We start from the raw sequence: 20,512 nt of genomic DNA, 5'->3' as shown, positions 1-20,512 counted from the left end.
CTCATCTCCAAGGGGCAGATCATTGCCAAAGCATCTTTATAAGCCTCTCTCAGTGCTGCTGACACAGCAGCTCTCTATGGCTAATACGGTAGTTACGCATCAAGCTTCAAGGCTGCAGTCCTATGGTTTTCTTCGAAAAGTGCAAAACACCATAGAACAACACCGTAGAACACCTCTTCTTTGAATGGCCAAAGCTCTTCAGCAGTGCAACAGACGAATCTCTGCCCTCTCTCTAGGACTCTAGGGCGACTCTGCATTCCTTGGGGATTTATGTCCCTACAACCAAGAGAAAATATAGTAAATTGCATATGGCCCAGTGATCTTTCCCACCTCAATTTTTCATTCAGAAAATGACTAAACCACCTAGAAAGAGGCCCAGATATCATAATAAGAGACCATCTTCTACTGCAACTTGACTTGTCCAAGCAGCCATTTTGATCCTTTGATTGATTGGCTATGAGCCACCCACTATCTGGGTCCTGCACTGTCTCCCACCCACCCTATGGGGACTGCCTCTCCCTTCTCACACCTTTCTGGGAGTTCATCACATTGGACAGACAGATACAGGAAGCAATTTCATAAGGCTACATCATCCCCTTCAACTCCCTTCCTGTCTCCTCTTCCTCATTACGGATCTTTCTCACAAGGGTTTCTGGATGCAGAAAGTCCAATCTCTCTTGTTCCTGGGGGCTATCAAACCAATTCCTTCTGAATACCATGGAAGGGTGTTCTATTCCAGGTATTTCCTGGTTCACAAGAAAAAAGTGGGATGGAGGCTGATCCTAGACCTCAGGGCTCCTGATGCTTTCCTCCACACACACAGATTCAGTATGGTAACTAAAGGGACTGGTTTGTGTCCTTCAGCCTATAGGATGCATACTTTCATATATCCATGCATCCTGCTCACATGTGCTTCCTACACTCTGTCATTGCATTTGAAGACTATCAATATCCAATCCTTCCCTTTAGAATTTTCAATTGCCCAGAGACTCTTTACAAAAGTACTCTTGGTGGTCACCGCTCATCTCCACTAGATGGGAATAGCCATCTTCCCCTACCCGGACTGGATCCTCAAGGGCGGCATCTTCTCCAAGATCCATTTGGCCACAGACACGGACCTAGCTCTCTTCCATTCCTTGGGCCTTCACCTCAACACAGAAAAATCCAGCTTAACACCCATTCAACACATAGACTTTATTGGAGCCACTCTGGACTCCATAACGGGCAGGCATACCTATCCACAGACAGGTTCAACATGATGTTCAGTCTGTCCTCTACTTTATAGCAGAGCCCTCAGACCACAGTGAGGTCTTGCTTATAGCTCCTTGGCCATATGGCAGCCTTCATGTTTGTGATGCCTCCAAGCCTGGCTCAGACTATTTATACATGCCACAGACACAGTCTGTCCAAAAGTGTCCATTCTCCAGAGAGTCCTCAGCTCTCTCAGTTGGTGGAAGGACCCCTACAGAATCTGCATACGGACACCTTTTTCACGTCTACCTCCCATAAGGATTATCACCACTGACATGTCTATGCTGGTTTGGGGAGCTCACCTTCAGGACTTCATAGCACAAGGCAAGTGGATCACCGAGGAATCATTGCTCCATACCAACGTCCTTGAGCCATGGACAGTCCACTACACAAGCCACCATTTCTTATCCAAGATTAAGGACCACTTTAAGTATTTTGACAGACATTAGGGCAATGATCATCAACCAAGGAGGAGCAAAATCCCTGTCCTTAATTGCTGAAGCAATAAAGCTCTGGAATTGATGTCTAATCCACCAAATCGATCTCTCTCCAGCATACTTACTGGGTCTGCAGAACACCCTGGCAGACTATCTGAGCAAGCATTTCCATCAGGATAATGAATAAGAACTGAACATCATATCTTTTGGAATATCTGCCTCACCTCAGGCTCTCCAGAGGTAGATCTTTTTGTGATACCATTCAACACAAAATGCCATCGCTTCTGCCCATGGGGAGGCTCAGTCACAACTTTTCGGGAAATGCCTTCCTGACTGCCAGGCCTTGTGTGCTGCTATATGCCTACCCTCCAATGCCTTTGTTTCTCAAAGACCTAAACAAGCAGAAAACAGGGAGAAAGCAAAGACAGGTATGGCTGCCACATCTGACTTGGCTAGTGCTGAGGCCACCTCTTCCACCTTTGGTGACAGACCATCTGACCCAGAAATCAGGGTGTGTAACCAACATTGGCTTCTCATTGCTACACCTTTGTCATGGCTCCTTGATGGCTCGCTGATCTAGGTTCTCCTGAGGTGCAGTCTGTGCTGCTAAACAGTAGGAAGTCTGCCATAAGGAAAATCTACCTGCAGAAGTGATAGCATTTGGTGTGCACAGTGGTCATTATCTCTGTCTGAGTCTTTTCTCTCTATCGTACTGGACTATCTGCTGAATTAAAAAACCCTGGGATTATCTTTCAGGTCTGTCAAAGTCCACCTGCCTCTGATTACCAGCAGTTGAGGGGGTTTTCAGTTTTTACTCACCTTACCACTAGAAGATTCCTGAAGGGTTTGACCAACCTCTTTCCTCATGTAATACAGCCCACTCCACCTTAATTTAGTTCTTAGTGCTTTGACTGGGGGGGGGGGGAGGAGGAGGGGAACCTTTGAGCTTATGGGCAGTTGTTCTCTCCCATACTTGTTTCTTAAAACAGCATTCCTTGTAGCCATTACTTCAGCCAGAAGAATAAGTGAACTGAGAGCCCTTATGGCTGATCCATCTCTGCACCGTGTTCTTTTGAGATAAGGTGACTGTTTGTCTCCATTCTTGTGTCCTGCTTAAAGACTTGTTGGACTTTCATGTCAATCAGGACATCCAGCTACCGGTTTTCTCTCCCAAACTTCATGCTTCAAGGGAAGAGGCCAGGCTACATACCCTAGATTTCAGAAGACCCCCTCACATTTTATCTCCACAGGACTAAACCTTTCAGATCCTCTTTCAGACACTTTATCTCCATTGCTGAGAGAATAAAAGGAACTCTTCTTTCCTCATAAAATCTATCTGAATGGGTCTCAGGTTGCATCCTAACATGTTACAAAGCTTCTGGGATGCACCTTCCACCTAGGGTGACAACCCATTCCACCAGAGCTCAGTCCACCTCTCTAGCTCTGCTTAAGAACATACCCATTGCAGACATTTGCAAAGCTGTCATCTGATTGTCAGTGCATACATTTTTGCAGCACTCTGCTATTTTTCACACTTCCCAGACTTGATGCAGCTTTTGTTGAGGTATTTCCATGAACTCTTCTGAACTCATCTCCTCAACGCCCACCACCATAATTAAGATATTGGTCTGCAGTCACTTAATGTGAAGCACCCATAGGAACAACAACTTGGAGAAGGAGAGGTTCCTACTGCAGAGGAAACTGAAGCTAAAGAAGTTTTGTCCCTCTGAATGCTCCACTGCCTTCCTTCCTTTCCCTCGGCTTTGGAATTCCTGCCTCGGACCACAGGGTTGAGAAGAAGTTGTAGTGGCAACCAGTCCAATTCTCCCTATATAACCTCATTCTGGAGCACCAGGATGTGTAGGGAGCAGGCACAGACGCTACTGAAGAAAATTTTGCAATCAAAGATGCACGGGCATGCGCATACTCCTAGCACCTACAGGGACAAACTGTCTTGAAGAACTCCAGTTACTGTAGAGGTAAATAACCTCTCCTTTCCTGTTCCTTTCATTATCCCTTCCATCTCCTGGTTTTTAATCCTTTTCCTCCTTTTCCTTTCTCTGTCTCACTGCTATTTTTCCTTCTTTTCCTCTTCCTTCTCCATAACTTGTATTCCTTTTTATTTTTTTAATATATTTTCATAATATGTTCTTGAGTGTTTTCCAAATGCACACAAGAATGGAAGTGAGGGAGAGGGAATGAGGTGAGGGAAGAGAAATAACTGAGCTTAGCTGCCAGACTTTAGTACGAGTTAGGGGCTGGTGTATCTGAAGTGTTTGGCATTTGTCATGTCTATATATTCTGACGTAGAATGATGGGAAACTAGGAGAGCTGATTAGAGTGATGTGAAACTACTCATTTTCTTTTTGTACTTGCATGCAAAAAGTAGTATTTCTGCATGTACTTAAGAATTTTATCCTGTGCAAATTCTTCACATTACTGCCAATTATCATTGATCCTGAAAATGAAAATGGTGAAATCCTTTCCCAAGAGCAATATTATGCATTAAACCAATGTTATTATTCACAAAGAGAACCACTTTTTGATCCAAAATGACTCTCCTCTGCTTCCAAAAACTGCTTTCCATTTTTGCAGAAATTTGGAGATGTATGTATTTTTTCCATAAATCCTCAGAAGTGATTTTTCGCTGTCAGAGTTTCTTCACACAGAGTATTTATTATCCCTAAACATTTCTGAAACATAATTACTTTTTATTGAGCTAATGTTTCTTTTGTGTGCATAGGTTGCAAGTTGGGTGAAGCTTCAGATTTTATTGTCCGCCAAGGTACGCTTATTCAGGTTCCATCATCTGCTGGAGATGTTGATTGCTTCAAAATTTGTACCTGTGGACAGAGTGGACTGCTAGAAAACTGTATGGAAATGTATTGTGTTGACCTCCAAAAGTCATGTATTGTTGGAGGGCAAAGGAAAAGTAAGTACTGGATTATACTCAGTTTCTACAAACTAAGAGAGAGAGTATTTTCTGGAAGGGCTGTGAAGGCCAAGGCCACCTGCTTGAAGATCCTATCCTCTCAGCACTGGTTTATGCTGTCTGCCCTTTTCAAGTTCCCTGACAATGTGGGTTATTTAAGGAGCCATGGTGCCAAGGGCTCTCCCTCCAGTGAGTACAGTTGGAACTCCTCCAAACGGGGGTGACTGTAGCACAGAAGAGCATAAGTGCATGCTGCCTCTGGCAGTTTTGACTTTGACAGGCTTACTCCACAGAGTTGGGGAGTGGGGGGAATGCTGTGCAGAGAGTGCTTATTCCCCAGACCCTACTCCTGCAGTGATACAGTATCATGTGTTTGAGCAACATCCTGTATTGTGCTTCCATGAGATTTCTATAGAGAAAAATACTCTACACAACATAAAGTACATAAATGTTTCTTTAAAAGAAAGAACAAAAAACACACAGTAGCAAGATATAAATATTGATTATTTAATTGTTACCCAAAGTGTAACTGTTTTTATGGAAATTTTTCTTTCTATACTGTACTATTATTCTAAATAGTTCCATGGATTTCATTGTTTACAGTTAGGATGCATATATTAAGTTTACCAATTGTTTATCTATAGTTTATAAGTGCCTCTTTTTGTGTTTGGTTTAGAAACTTCATTAGAATTTAGTTGAATCAAAGATTACTATGGCTCAAATAAGGATTTAAAAAAAAAAACTATTTGTAAAGCATTTATAATAGTTTCTTATGGAATGATGAAGATTGAATTTTTGTTTTACTTTCATAAAGGCAGGAATTGCTTATTCCAACAATTTTTTTTCAGATCTTTATATTTTGAGTTTACAGTGGGTTACTCGTAGTAACCATTATAGTCTGTAATAAATGTTTGCAAGATCAGGCCCAATGTAGGAACTGAACTTCAGATAACCTTTTACCATATTATGTGAAAAATCAATATTAATGCAATGATAAGGTTGAAAAGTTAAATAAATAAGTCTAGTTTAGGAATCACTTAAATGCAACAAATTAATCACCCCTTCTCTAGTCTGCTTTCTGACAGTTATATTTATCTGTATTTCATTACTGAAATGGCATTTACTAATTATGGTTTATATGTTGTGAAGGATTGCCATCTAAATTAAGGGGTGATTAGTTTGTTGAATCTAAGTGATTCTGAAACTAGACTTATTTATTTAAATTTGCAACCTTATCATTGCATTAATATAGATTTTTCACATACTATGGTAAAAGGTTATGTCTACATTGCAGTTAGACACCGGAGGCTGTCCCATACCAGCTGACATAGGCTGGCAGGGCTCAGTGTAAGCAGCTGTTTAATTGTGGTGTACAAGCTGCAGCCTGAGCTCTGGGACCCTTCCTCCTTGCAGGATCCTAGAGCCCAGGCTTCCCCCACTCCTCCTCCCCCTCCCCCGAGCCCAAACTCTTCACTGAAATTAAGCAGCTCCTTAGCCTAAACCCTGCAGGCCTGAGTAAGCTGGCATGGGCCAACCACAGATTTTTAATGGCAGCGTAGACATACCCTAAGTGACTGTGAAAGTAAAACACTGATCACGCTGCCTTAAACTAAATGGGGTCTTGGCAGATGCAATATTAAGGGCTCAGTCCTGAAAACTCTGATAACAGGCCTTTATGTTTATGTGTCTCTCTTTAAAGGATCTGACCCTAAGTTTCTCTATCCAGTTTTGCCAGTAGATCTCAGTAGTGACTGTAAACACCGTTGTTGTTCCATACTGTTCCTGAGCAAACACAGCTGCCTCCAGCTAATAATGCCAGATTGTAATGTGGGTTTGGTTGGTTTTTTTAAAACTTGGACAGATTTGCCCTGGGAGCTACACTAAGACCATAAAAAAATTTGCAAATTACTGAATAAGGATTAGATTGAGATATTATTCTCTGCTCATAACCAGGGTCATACCAGTGAGGGAAGTGAGCAGTGCAAAGGGTTCTGGCTCATAAATAAAGATCTAACTCAGGGTGTGTAGGTTCTATTACTTCCCACTTTAAACAGAACTTTTAATACTATTCAGGAAAAAAAAGCTGAAATACAAAAATTAGGTAAACTACAGGCAAGTTATCTAAGGTCAGTTAAAGAGAAAGATGTTTCATTAAACATATCTTTAAGAAAGATCAACATTAAAAAAAAATCACAAGCCGAGATGTGTTAAATATTTTTACACCAATCTTGAGAACTTCAGCATTTTCATTTGTTGAGTATTTTGTTTTTGTAACCTTAACATTACATTTTTACATAGGTTTTACCATTTAATTTATATATACGTTTCTTTAAAAAAAAAACAACCCCACAACTGTCTGTTTTGTATTTTTCTCCACTTTCCCGTTACTCAGAAACATGAGTGAGTGGATTTTCCTCAATTTAAAAACAAAAGTACTCTGAACTCTGGCCAAGAATAGAAATTTCAGATCCAAAAGAAAACATTTCTGAAAGTTTCATGAACATGAGAAATTTGGGGAATGGTTTAAAGCTGCAGACAGAATTCTATTATAATAATATAAAATAAGCAGTCTTTGAGAGCAGTGTCTGTTGGTGGGGGGAATGTATGTACTCATTTGTAATTATACACATAAAATATTTCATTTATTTTATTTTAAGGCCATGGAACGTCCTTTAATATAGACTGTAATGTCTGTTCTTGTTTCGCTGGGAACTTGATATGTTCTACTCGTCAGTGTCTTAATGAACATAGCTCAGAAGATGAACGTCGCATGTTTACAGGTAACGTTGTCCAAAATACAGAAATTTTGGTACTTGTTCATTTGAGTTCTAAGAGTAAAGTAAAAGGCTAACTTAGAACTCTTCCTGCAGTTTGCCCAGGAAATTTCAGTGGAGTTCACTGTAGTTTTGTTTGTTTGTTTGTTTTTGTAAGTGCTGGTCTACTCTAGAAATTTATATGGGTATAGCTACATCTCTTGGGTGTGGATTTTTCACCTCTGAGAGACATAGCTGTACCAACATGACCTCCAGCGTAGACAGAGCTAGGTCAACAGAAGAATTCTTCCATCGACCTAACTACTGCCTCTCAGGGATGTGGGCTACCTATGCCAATGGGAGCATCCCTTCCATTTGGCATAGGTAGTGCCCATACTGAAGTACTACAGTGGTGCAGCTGTAGCTGTAGTATTTTAAGTGTATACATATCCTAAGTTTTTTGCGCTCAGTTGAGGCCAAAGAAAGTCAAATGACTTGCCCAAGGTCACATGATGAGTCCATGATTTGTCCCAGTACAACTAGCTCAGTTATTTGTTCCACCTGCTCGTCACACAAACCTTAATACTTTGTACATTTTCTGCCAGTGAAAATAAACAAGCCAAATTACTAATCTGTATATTATTTTTTCAGGTCTACCATGTAACTGCGCTGATCAGTTTGTCCCAGTTTGTGGGCAAAATGGACGCACATATCCAAGTGCATGCATAGCACGATGTGTTGGGCTCCAGGACAATCAGTTTGAATTTGGATCATGTATCTCCAAGGATCCTTGTAACCCTAACCCTTGTCCCAAAAATCAGAGGTAAAGATTAAATATATAAACATATTTTGAATTTTTAATTGGTAAATCAGTTTATACTTCTTATCCTGGCAATGATACTATATATTGTAAATTATAGCAATATTACACTCTCAGACAAATCAAGTAAACAACTGGGAATTTGTGAGATACCTAATTTCTAATATTGCAGTAGTTACAGATTGCAATAAGTGTCTGCATTTTGTTCTGTTGATTATTTCTGGAATGTTAACTTTTTCCTTAAAATGCATGCTGCAAATTCTACTTTTAGAAATAAAACAAAATTATTATATAATTGTGATAATGGGGGGCTGTATGGCTTATGGAATTGGAAATAAGATATCTCTTTGTAACCTTTATTAAAGATACCATCTGATGTCTGTTCAGTCTAATGGTTAGAGAAAGGAACTGAGTCAGGTTATCTGGGTTCATTTCACAACTCTGAGTGAGCTGTGCCTTTTTTTTTATCTAAAATAAAAACAATACCTACTGTTGTAAAGCCCTTACAACTTTTCTGGTGAAAGGCATTATATAAGTGTTAAGTGTTGTTATATTGCTAGTTTGTGAAATCTCTCAGTCTCTGTCCAGTCCCTGCTGTTTTATTGTAACAGAGTCAAATACTCTTTAAAAGAACATAGGTATTGTGCCACATTGTTGTTTATCATGGGAGAACAAAAGACACGTAATAAATAGAATTCACAGCTCCCAGTATTAGTATCTGTCTATTTTCAGTCTATCAGCAAAATCTATAAAGCACAGGGTAATAGGCCCCAGCAAGGATTAATGTATGCTCCACAAAATGGTTGATGGTATTATGGACAGAAAGAGGAGGCTGTAGAACAGCCATTTGGTTTTCCATCAGTACATTCATCAAACGCTACAGGTTGGAGATTCTACCATTAGCAGAGGGAAATCTTGTTAAGAAGGTGCTGAAAACCGTGGTTCCCAGATAAAATTCCATATAAAGCATCTACTTTGTATTTAAAAAAAAAAAAAAAAAAAGGTATTTGTGTTAATTTATCTTAGTGTCCTTTCCCTCCCTGCTTCTGTTCACTGCTGCTCTTTATTTCCCTTCAGTGACAGACTGGGGGAGATATCACTGCCAGAAGAGAAGTTATATTAAGTATTAAATTTTTCAATTCTTTCTTTTTCCAATACTAGTCTTGATACAGTATGTTGAACATAAAGGGCCAAATTTCACTTCATTGATTGTACACAATTCCTATTACAAATAATCTCAGGGCAGGGTTGAGCTAGAGTTGTGCAACATAGCTCTTTCTGTTCATAAAAGATTCGGTTAACTTTTTGCTTTTGTTTGTTGTTTTGATGTTGGTTCAGATGGGTTCATACTTTGCGTTTTGCTTGAAACTATATTTGCAAAGTGAAACTCAGAAACTGATAAGTTTTAACAACGTTTTGCACCAAACCCACCACAAAATACTTGGGGAGAGGAGGATTTATGTTTGACTCTCATCTCAGCTTCACAAACCTTGAAAATTTTGTATGCAATTCCAGGTTTGTAATGAACCCTGAAACTAGATTACCTGAAATATTTTGTTACATAAGTTTCCTATAACTCTACTTAGCCATACCTAGTTCTAAAGCTTGTGAAAGTATGCCAAGAGTTAATGTTACCTGAACATTTTGAGTTAATAAACCTAATGTGAAAATGTTATTAATTTATGCAGGTGCATACCAAAGCAGCAGGTTTGCTTAACTAGTTTTGAGAAGTTTGGATGTAGCCAGCATGAATGTGTGCCAAGGCAATTTAACTGTGACCAGTTACGGGATCCTGTGTGTGACACAGATAATATGGAATATAGTAACCTATGTACTTTGTACCAAAAAGGAAAAAATATATCGTACAAGGGTCCATGCCAGGTAAGAAGTAGTTTTTTCAATATTTACCAGATGTTCAACAACATTCTTTAATGTTCCATTTTCATTTGCCTTATCCAACCACAATTTATTTCTGATTCACAAAACGATTCTCATTGAAGTAATGCTTTCAGAAACCTAGTATTTGAATTGGGGCACTCAAAAAAATAAAATGTATACAAACACAGGGTGGAAATCAAAGCAATGTAATCATGATTTAAATAAGCAATCAGGGAACGTAATCAATTTTAATGGGGTTTTGCATTTGTACTTTTTAGTTCATTTCTTAAAGAAATGTTTATTCTCATTGGTTGGTAACCATTAAAAATTGTTGATTTGCAACCAAATATTGACTTTACACTAAATTTGGTGCTCCTTTTGTTAATCAGGAAGATACCCATCTATACACATTTATTTACCTTACCTTAAATTTATTCAAATTCTTAATTTTGATTTTTTTATTATTTTAGAAAACAGTGAATGATGCATTTCTTATTTACTAGATTATTTTTAAAATGATTCTTTTCAATCTCTGGTTGAAAATTTAAATTCAAGTAAAATGCACACAAATAGCATTTAATTCTTTTTTTTTTTTTTATAACTACCTTAAATATGCTGGAAGCATAAGAAAAGTTTATCAAAACATGTTTGCATTTAAAACTAACTGATTTATTATCTGTTATTTGTAGTTGGTGAATTAAACTGAATTGGTTTTGGTCACAATATCTTTCAAGATTTTAGATCTAGTAGATCTCATCCTCACACCTATTTTGATTCATAGATTGGAAGAGGAAAACAAGCTTTCCTGCTTTTTCAACTGCCAGCTGGTTTCTTAATTTTGCATGATTGAGTTATTGAACTTTATTCTCTCTGCACCTGCAGAAAAGGCCAGTGCTGTCAAATCTGGTGCCAGGTATTTAGATAATGACTTCCAACAGTTCAGTGATATGAATAACTTTAAAACTTGGCAGCAAGTATTTACTTACCTAAGATTATTTTTGTATGTAATTTAAACAACATCAATAGATTATAATAAATTTAGGCCTTAACATGGGTTGTCAATTTCAAATTTAATTTGAAACAGTTTTTTTTTTAACTTATTTTTTAAAAAAGGATTTTTTAAATTTAAATCAGATATATTTGTTTTGTTTTGTTTTTTAATCAAGGATTTTTATCCACCCTGAAATAAAAGGATTGGGTGGTCAAAATTTGGTTGCCACGACAGGTGTAATAAAAGAACCATATTATGGCCAGTTCTGTCTGTCAATTCAAAGTTTCATAGCTGTGCTGTAGCACTCCAGAGCACTGGGGACAAATCAAAAGTTTTAGGCATGCTTGTTTATGGACATATTCTGATCATCTTAGCATCAAGTTTTGCTATATATTTTTCTTATTAAAAGAAAACTACAGTAATGAGTTACAGTATCTTGGGTAGCTAACTAAATATGGTGTTTTCTAGATAGAGAAAATATATTTCATTCAAACAGAGCTCTAGGCCTGATCCTTTTTCCTCTACTGTATGATGAATAACATTTCTCCAGCAGTGTTTTCATTAAAGTGATAAGTGCAGTAAATACAATTTATCAACATAAATAATGAAAGGTATGAACACACAAAAACCAGGATGTTCAGAGTTCATGTTAAAATTCAAAACTTATCCCACTATTTTAAGACTTAAGAGTATTTTCCAGTTAAATAACTTAATTGAGCTCCACATTTTGGATATTGGTACATCCCAGCAACGACAAAGGAAAGAACCTATCTTCACGAGAGAACCAGAAACAGCCAGCACCAGCAATCTGAAAGAGAGCTTAAATTGCAGACCAGGCACAGCAGCTTTTAATTTCTCTCCTTCCTTTATCCCAGAAATGATGCATACAAGAGAAGGCTGCATCCATCACAAACAAATTATTTCACAACTGTACACCACCTTAAAAAGATGTATAACCTCTTTCCATGACTAAGTAGTATGAAACAAGGAGCTTGACCCCACCTCTGAATCCTTTTCCTGCTGCCAGGGACTCATAGACTCTAAGGTCAAAAGGGACCAATATGATCATTTAATCTGATGATCTCCTACACAACACAGGCCACAAAAGCTAACCCACCCACTCCTGTAATAAACCTCTAACCTATGACTGAGTTATTAAAGTCCTCAAATCATGGTTTAAAGACTTCAAGGTACAGAGAATCCACCAGCAAGTGAGCCATGCCCCATGCTACTGAAGAAGGTGGAAAATCCCCAGAGCCTTTGCCAATTTGCCCTGGGAGAAAATTCCTTCCCGACCCCAAATATGGCGATCGGTTAAACCCTGAGCATGTGGGCAAGACTCACCAGCCAGACACCCAAGAAAGAATTCTCTGTAATAACTCAGAACCCACCCCATTTAACATCCCTTCACAGGCCATTGGCATATCTACCACTAGTAGTCATAGATCAGTCAATTGCCAAACTAGGCTGTCTCATCATACCATCCCCTCCATAAATGTATCAAGCTCAGTTTTGAAGCCAGTTGAGATTTTTGTCCCCACTGCTCCTCTTGGAAGGCTATTCCAGAACTTTACTCCTCTGATGGTTAGAAACCTGCATCTAATTTCAAGTCTAAAATTCCTGATGGCCAGTTTATATCCATTAGTTCTTGTGTCCACATTGACGCTGAACTTAAATAATTCCTCTCCCTCTCTCGTATTTATCCCTCTGATGTATTTATAGAAAGCAATCATATCTCCCCTCAACCTTCTTTTGGTTAGGCTATATAAGCCAAGGTCTTTGAGTCTCCTCTCATAAGGCAGGTTTTCCATTCTGCAGATCATCCTATTAGCCTCTCCCTGCACCTGTTCCAGTTTGAATTCATCTTTTTTGGGGGACCAGAGCTGCACACAGTACTCCAGGGGAGTTCTCACCAGCACCTTATATAATGGTACTAAAACCTCCCTATCTCTACTGGAAATACCTCGTCTGATGCATCCAAGGACCGCATTAGCTTTTTTCACGGCCACATCACATTGGTGGCTCATAGTGATCCTGTGATCAACCACTCCTCTTCTGTCACTTCCAACTGATGCGTCCCCAGCTTATAGCAGAAATTCTTGTTATTAGTCCATAAATGTATGATCTTGCACTTTCCACTATTACATTTCATCCTGTTTCTGTTACTCCAGTTTACAAGGTCATCCAGATCTTCCTGTGTGATATTCCAATCCTTCTTTGTATTGATAATACCTCCCAACTTTGTGTCATCCACAAACTTTATTAGCACATTCCCACTTTTTGTGCCAAGGTCAGTAATAAAAAGGTTAAATAAGATTGGTCCCAAGACCGATCCCTGAGGAACTCAACTAGTAACCTACTCCCAGCCTGACAGTTCATGTTTCAGTATGATCCATTCTAGTCTCCCCTTTAACCAGTTCCTTATCCACCTTTCAATTTTCATATTAATCCCCGCCTTTTCCAATTTAACTAATAATTCCCCATGTGGAACCGTATCAAATGCCTTACTGAATCTAGATAAATTAGATCCACTGCATTCCCTTTATCTAAAAAATCTGTTATCTTCTCAAATAAAGGAGATCAGGTTGGTCTGGCACAATATACCTTTTGTAAAATCATGTTGTATTTTATCCTAATTACCGTTAACCTTGATGTCCTTAGCTACTTTCTCTTTCAAAATTTTTTCAAAGACCTTGCATACTACTGAGGTCAAACTAACAGGCTTGTAGTTACCCAAGTCACTTTTTTTCCCCTTTCTTAAAAATAGGAACTATGTTAGCAATTCTCCAGTCATACGGTACAGCCCCTGAGTTTACAGATTCATTAAAAATTCTTGCTAATGTGCTTGCAATTTCATGTGCCAGTTCTTTTAATATTCTTGGATGGAGATTATCTGGGCCCCCTGATTTAGTCCCATTAAGCTGTTCAAGTTTGGCTTCTACCTCGGATGCGGTAATTTCTACCTCCATATTCTCATTCCCATTAGCCACTCTACCTCTATCCCCAAGCCCATCATTAGTCTCATTAAAAACAGAGGCAAAGTATTTATTTAGGTATTCGCCATGCTTAGATTATCCTTAACCTCCACTCCATCCTCAGTGCTTAGTGGTCCCACTTCTTCTTTCTTTGTTTTCTTCCTATTTATATGTTTATAGAACCTTTTACTGTTAGTTTTAATTCCCTTTCCTTGCTGATCCCTCCCATCTTCCACTCCTTGTAGGTTTTCTGCTTTCTCTTAATCACCTGTCTGAGATGCTTTGCTCATCCAACTTGGTCTACAACTCTTCCTATGAATTTTTCCCCTTCCTTGGGATTCAGGCTTCAGATAATTCCTGCAATTTAGGCCTTAAGTAATTCCAAGCCTCATCTGCTTTTAGATCCATGAGTTCTTCATTCCAGTCCATTTCCCTAACTAATTCCCTTAACTTTTTAAAGTTAGCTCTTTTGAACTCGAAGATCCTAGTCACAGATCTATTTTTGTTTATCCTTCCATTTAGTTTGAACTGAATTAACTCATGGTCGCTTGAACTAAGGTTGTCCAATACAACCAGTTCTTCTATGAGGTCTTCCCTACTCACCAATACCAAATCTAAAATGGCATCCCCTCTTGTTGGTTCAGTAACTATTTGATGAAGGAATCCGTCAGCTATCACATCCAGAAAAATTTGGGCCCTATTATTATTACTAGAACTTGTCCTCCAGTCTACATCTGGAAAGATAGTCTCCCATAATCACACAGTTCACACTAGTATTTACTTCATTAAGGTCTCTATTCATGTCCAAATCAGATCCTGGTGGTTTGTAGCACATCCCAAGCACTATCCCAGAGGAAACTCTAGTAGTTTTCTTCCCCATTGTGATTTTTACCCATACAGACTCTGTCTTATCAATTCCATCATTTCTAATTTCTTTACCGTCTACCTCATCATTGAGATACAATGCTACTCCACCATCTTTGCCTTTATATCTGTCTTTCCTAAACAGCACATACCTTCAATACTTGTACACCAGTCATGACTACTATTCCACCATGTTTCTGTTATTCATATAATTTCTGGTTTCACTTCCTCTACCAGTAGCTCTAGTTCCTCCATTTTGTTACCCAGGCTCCTCGCATTGGTATACAAACATCTTAATTTTTGTTGTTTGGCTTCGCTCACATTCCTTACCTGGTTTGGCAAAGTCATTCTACTGCCAATATTGCCTATTAGACTGGATCTACACTACCCTTCCTCTTAATATCCATTCTGCTCCTCACTACTGTGTCCTTTCTTATTTCATTTTTCTTCCTCTCAATGCTAAAATCAGGCATGGAGATTACCCCAACCATCTCCTCCAACTCCTTAGTTTAAAGCTCTCTTAATCAGTTGTGCCAGCCTCCATCCTAGAAGTGCATTTCCCTCCCTACTCAAGTGAAGTCCATCCCAAGAGAACAGTCCTCTGTCCATGAATGCCTCCCAGTGACCAGACATACCAAAGCCCTCCTTATAGCACCACTGTCTGAGCCATCTGTTGATCATCAGAATCTTGTCACGCCTTTGTTGTCCTCCTCTAGGGACAGGCAGAATCCCACTGAAGATCACCTGAGCCAAGATTTCCTTAAGAGTCTTCCCCAGCCTGGCATAGTCTCCTTTGATACATTCCAGCGAGAATCTAGCTATATCATTTGTACCTACATGAAGGACAATCAGTAGATTCTTTCCCGCTCCCATTAGGATCCTCTTCAGCCTCAAGTCCACATCCCATATCTTAGCACCTGGCAGATAGCACACCTTTCTGTTCTCCGGATCAGCTATGGTTACCGGCCTGTCTGTTCTTCTCAGGAGAGAGTCCCCAATCACATAGACCTACCTTTTCCTGGTAACGGTGTGATTCTCCGGCCTATCCCCTGTTCTTTCTGGCTGCACTTCATCTCGTCTACTATTCTCCTGTGCAATCCTCTGCAACTGTTCCTGTATCCTCTTAGGGCTCTTATTTGGTGGTATCTCCATTGGCTCATCCACGCTTTGTATAGACTAGCTGCTCTTCTCTTCTTCCTTGCCCTCCCACCTTCAGTAACCACCTGCTGTGCCCCTTCTTCATTTTTCAACTCTGCAAACCTGTTTCTGAGCTCTATTTCTCCTTCACTAGCCTGTCTTTTCCTCTGCCGGGTTCTTGCAGTCACATGCTTCCACTGGCCACTTTCTTCACTTCATTGGACTTCATTGGTCCTGCTCCCATCTGCAGGTCTGGGTTTTTCCCTTCAGCGTCCTCATTCCTTTGCGCCATCATCTGCTGGTAAACTCAGAGTTTCCACCTTGAATCGTCTCCTCCATCAACTCCTATGAAGTGGTACTTCACACAAACGAAGATCTTTTGAGGGTACCCCCTGCAGGATCACGTACATCCTGTAGTTTCTACATCCAGTCATCTTCATTGTCTCTTCCATTGCTTGAGTGACTACCACTACCGCCTCTTTATCTGTCATAACCTTTCCCCCTACTTCCTGTCAGAGAGACACAAAAACAAAATAACCCCACCAAAACAAACCCCAATGAGCACCCCAACAATACCAGAACACCACACGCTCCCTCCTTCCCCAAACTCCCCTGTTTTCAGCTCGGTTTGCTGGCTCTTGTGTCTCTGCACTAGCACTTCCTGGGTTTGGGAGCTTTGAATCCCTTACCTAAGTAAGCAACATCTCATTCTCTCTTCTTCTCCCTTTCCAACAGGAAGCAGTCTGAAGCCCATCCCCCTATTGCCAAATATCAACATCACTTCAGAACATAGACAACACGTACCCCCATCCCAACCCTCAAATAATTTAATGTGCCTGCCTGAACATTTTTAATTTTAAAAAGTTTCCTACTCCACAATCCATTACTTCGGATTAAAGTTTTATCAGTTTTACCCCTTCCCACAGCACCTACCAACACCACCGTGCCCCTGCATATCAGGTGCACTTGTTGTAATGTGGGTGTCTGACTCAGCCATAGATGTTCACCAGTAACTCATCTCTTCTCCATGGTCTCCTAAGCAATTGAGTAGGCTTGCCAGTCTACATAACTAGTGCATCATTAGACTGCCACCACTGCCAAATAAACAAGCCAACTGTGATCTTCTTTACTCCTGCATACAAGAAGAAAGAAATACCAGCCAGTACCTGGAAAGAAGATCATTATATAACTGCGTCTAACTTGGTGCGAACAGCTACCTCACATGGGCCCCGACTAGAAAAATGCTAGGACCTTGGTCTGGTGCTGATCAGGTCAAGATTAGTGACCAGTAAGCCCTTCACCATCCACAATTTTGTCACCAACTATTTGCCTGTCCTGATCTTAATCACAGAAACCTGGCTGATTGATACCACAGGCCTGCTCTTACCTTATTTGCCCTTTAGAGAACTCTTCACCATAAACCCAGGCCCAAGGAGGAAAAATCTGGAAGAATACTAGCCATTCTATTCTTTTCCAGGTTCAAGTGCACAAAAAGATAACTCAAAACAAAATCTTGAGAGTCCAGAAACAGAAGCAGTCTGGATATCCTGTTAATACATGAGCTTCCAGACACCAAATGCTTCCAAGTGGAGCTGTTAGAGATGGTATTGGGAGACTTCAGCATTCACAGAAAATGCCCTCCAACGGTACTCAAACGCTTCTATCCAGTCTGTCCACCTTACTCATCTAAAATGGTTATTGATCATCACAATTATAAACTGCAGTTTCTGGGGCTGTTGCTCTTCCCTGAAAAGTATAAGCTTCTTAAACCTCTTTGTCATTAAAAGGGTATTGTTGCAACCTGCCGTACATCAGTCCAATTTGTTACACAGTTTTATCTTACTCTTTTTGATCCACATCACTAAGATCAGTGCAATTTCATAAGAAAAACCCTCATTAGAAGAAAAGAAGCCTAGACTTTTATGAGTCGGACCTTGTCACTCAACATTGTACTTTCCCAAAATGAACATTCTTGTGGAACAGAGAGACATGAAACCATCCACTCATACTACTTTGATTGATGATTTACAGCACTGAGATTGTAATTTGAATTAAACAATTTGGTTGTTTACAATATATTTTCCCCAGTTTCTTTGGAGACTAGTCCATCTGTAGTTGCTTACTTTATTCTTGGCTAGGCCCAGTCTAATCTTCAGACTTCTTCCTGCATAGCTATGATGATTGGGGGTATGGAAAGGTATGATCCCTGACTGACATAGCTGTCCTGGCAGAAGTCGCTAGTGTAGCCACTGCTATACCAGCAAAGCTGTGCTTTTAATTTTATATAGCATGTTTAAGAACATAAGAACGGCCATACTGGGTCAGACCAATGGTCAATCAAGCCCAGTATCCTGTCTTCCAACAGTGGCCAAAGCCAGGTGCTTCAAGAGGGAATGAACACAACAGGTAACCATCAAATGATACATTCCCTGTCACCCATTCCCAGCTTCTGGCAAATAGAGGGTAGGGACACTTTAGAGCATGGTTTTGTATTCCTGCCCATCCTGGCTAATAGCCATTGATTGACCTATCCTCCATGAACTTATCTAGTTCTTTTTTGAACCCTCTTATAGTCTTGGCCTTCACAAAATCCTCTGGCAAAGATTTCCTCAGGTTGACTGTGCATTGTGTGAAGAAATATTTCCTTTTTTAGTTTTAAACCTGCTGCTTATTAATTTCATTTGGTGACCCCTAGTTCTTGTGTTATGAGGAGTAAATAAAACTTCTTAATTTACTTTCTCCACACCAGTCATGATTTTATAGACCTCTATCATGCCCGCCTTAGTCGTCTCGTTTCCAAACTGATAAGTCCCAGTCTTATTAATCTCTCCTTATATAGAAGCTGCTCCATGCCCTTAATCATTTTTGTTGACCTTTTCTGTATCTTTCCCAGTTCCAGGATATCTTTTTTGAGATGGGGCGACCAGATCTGTAGTATCCAAGATGCGGACATGTCATGAATTTATAGAGGCAATATGATATTTTCTGTCTTATTATCTTTCCCTTTCCGAATGATTCCCAACATTCTGATAATTTTTTTGACTGCCAGTGCACACTGAGTGGATGTTTTCAGAGAACTATCCACAGTGATGCCAAGATCTTTTTCTTGAATGGTAACAGCTAATGTATACCCCATCATTTTATATGAATAGTTGGGATTATGTTTTCCAATGTGCATTACTTTGCATTTATCGACATTGAATTTCATCTGCCATTTTGTTGCCCAGTCACCTAGTTTTGTGGCATACCTTTGTAACTCTTTGCAGTCTGCTTTGTACTTAACTATCTTGAGTAGTTTTGTATCATCTGCAGATTTTGCCACCTCACTGTTTCATTTGTGGGGGATGGCTTTGCTATTCAGTACAAGGCACAGCTGTGCTGCTATAGCTGCAGCCACACTAGAATCATTTTGCCAGTAAAGTATATTGGTAGTCCAATATCAGTGAAGCGCTCCTTTTGTAGATGTGGCTTTTGTCTCACTGAATGGATTAGTCTTCTTACTGATCGTTCATAAAGGCCTCAAGCCCATCCTACATTAGTAGCCAGGTCTTTTTGATAACGCCTGACACACCAGCTAGATCTGCTATTTTGTGTTACTGACTTTTTTCCACTCATGATGACACATTTCTAAATTTTCCTCCAATGTTCAAGGTAAATTTTTAGATATCTTTGGAAGGGAAAGGCTTTTTTAATTTTAAAAATAGAGGAATGGCCATATTTTAGGGAACTTTTTGTGTTTACATAATAATGCTATTCTTATTCACTTTTGATTTTGTCCTACTTCATGCACTTTTTATCCTATTTTTTTTTCAACAACCTTGTTCAGTACAAATAATTCTTCTCACAACCTGATATCAAATATGACACTTGTAAGGATCCAAAGGACAAGAGCCTGTGTTTGCAGGGCTCCAAGTGACTGACACTGCCACGCCACCACCTGGCAGCCATTGCAGACCTGAAATTAATGCACTATAAACACAGAGATTAAACACCACCGGAAGTGCCACCCATGGAAAACCTGATTGGCAGCAGCCCCATGACCTGTGATTGGTCCAGATGCACTATTTATGCATGAAGGAAGTTCTAAGAAGCTGTCTGTACAACTTGTCAGTGCCTGGCCTGCTGCAACAACCTACCTCGTTCTTGTTTCCTGCTTCTGGTCCAAGCCCTGTTCTTTGGCTCTAATCTTTGGCTATGATCTCTGATGAGACACCTGACTTTCATTATGATCTCCTGCTTGACTTCTTGTTTCTCTGGCTCTGACCTCTAGCTTGACCCCAGCTTCTGCTCCAATCACCAGGATCTACTCCAGCTGTGACCACTAGGCCTAACTCCTGGTCCTATCTGCTAGGTCAGCCTGCCCATGTCCTGGTTATGACAGCACTAGATACTGTGACAGGATAATCAATCCTCACAAAACTGTGATAGTGAGGATGAAAAACTGTGTCTCTAATTTCCAGTAACTGAGTGTCTT

At 39.8% G+C, this 20,512-nt stretch overlaps 1 protein-coding gene across 6 annotated transcripts in view; it reads left to right on the top strand.

The window, feature by feature from the left end:
• Positions 1–20,512, top strand: part of RECK (reversion inducing cysteine rich protein with kazal motifs) — a 138,185-nt gene that overhangs the window by 97,706 nt on the left and 19,967 nt on the right. For all 6 annotated transcript variants that reach the window (XM_067569862.1, XM_067569863.1, XM_067569865.1 and 3 more), the window contains 4 exons: positions 4,432–4,620; positions 7,278–7,400; positions 8,025–8,196; positions 9,882–10,074. In XM_067569862.1, the coding sequence (XP_067425963.1) occupies positions 4,432–4,620; positions 7,278–7,400; positions 8,025–8,196; positions 9,882–10,074 (677 nt within the window). The remainder of the gene's footprint in view (positions 1–4,431; positions 4,621–7,277; positions 7,401–8,024; positions 8,197–9,881; positions 10,075–20,512) is intronic.

Source organism: Emydura macquarii, unplaced genomic scaffold, assembly GCF_026122565.2.
Source record: "Emydura macquarii macquarii isolate MOO-44397 ecotype Brisbane River unplaced genomic scaffold, CSIRO-AGI_Emac_v2 contig_2948, whole genome shotgun sequence".
In the NCBI taxonomy this organism is placed as follows: domain Eukaryota; kingdom Metazoa; phylum Chordata; order Testudines; family Chelidae; genus Emydura; species Emydura macquarii.
This window is presented reverse-complemented; position numbering and strand designations above follow the sequence as displayed.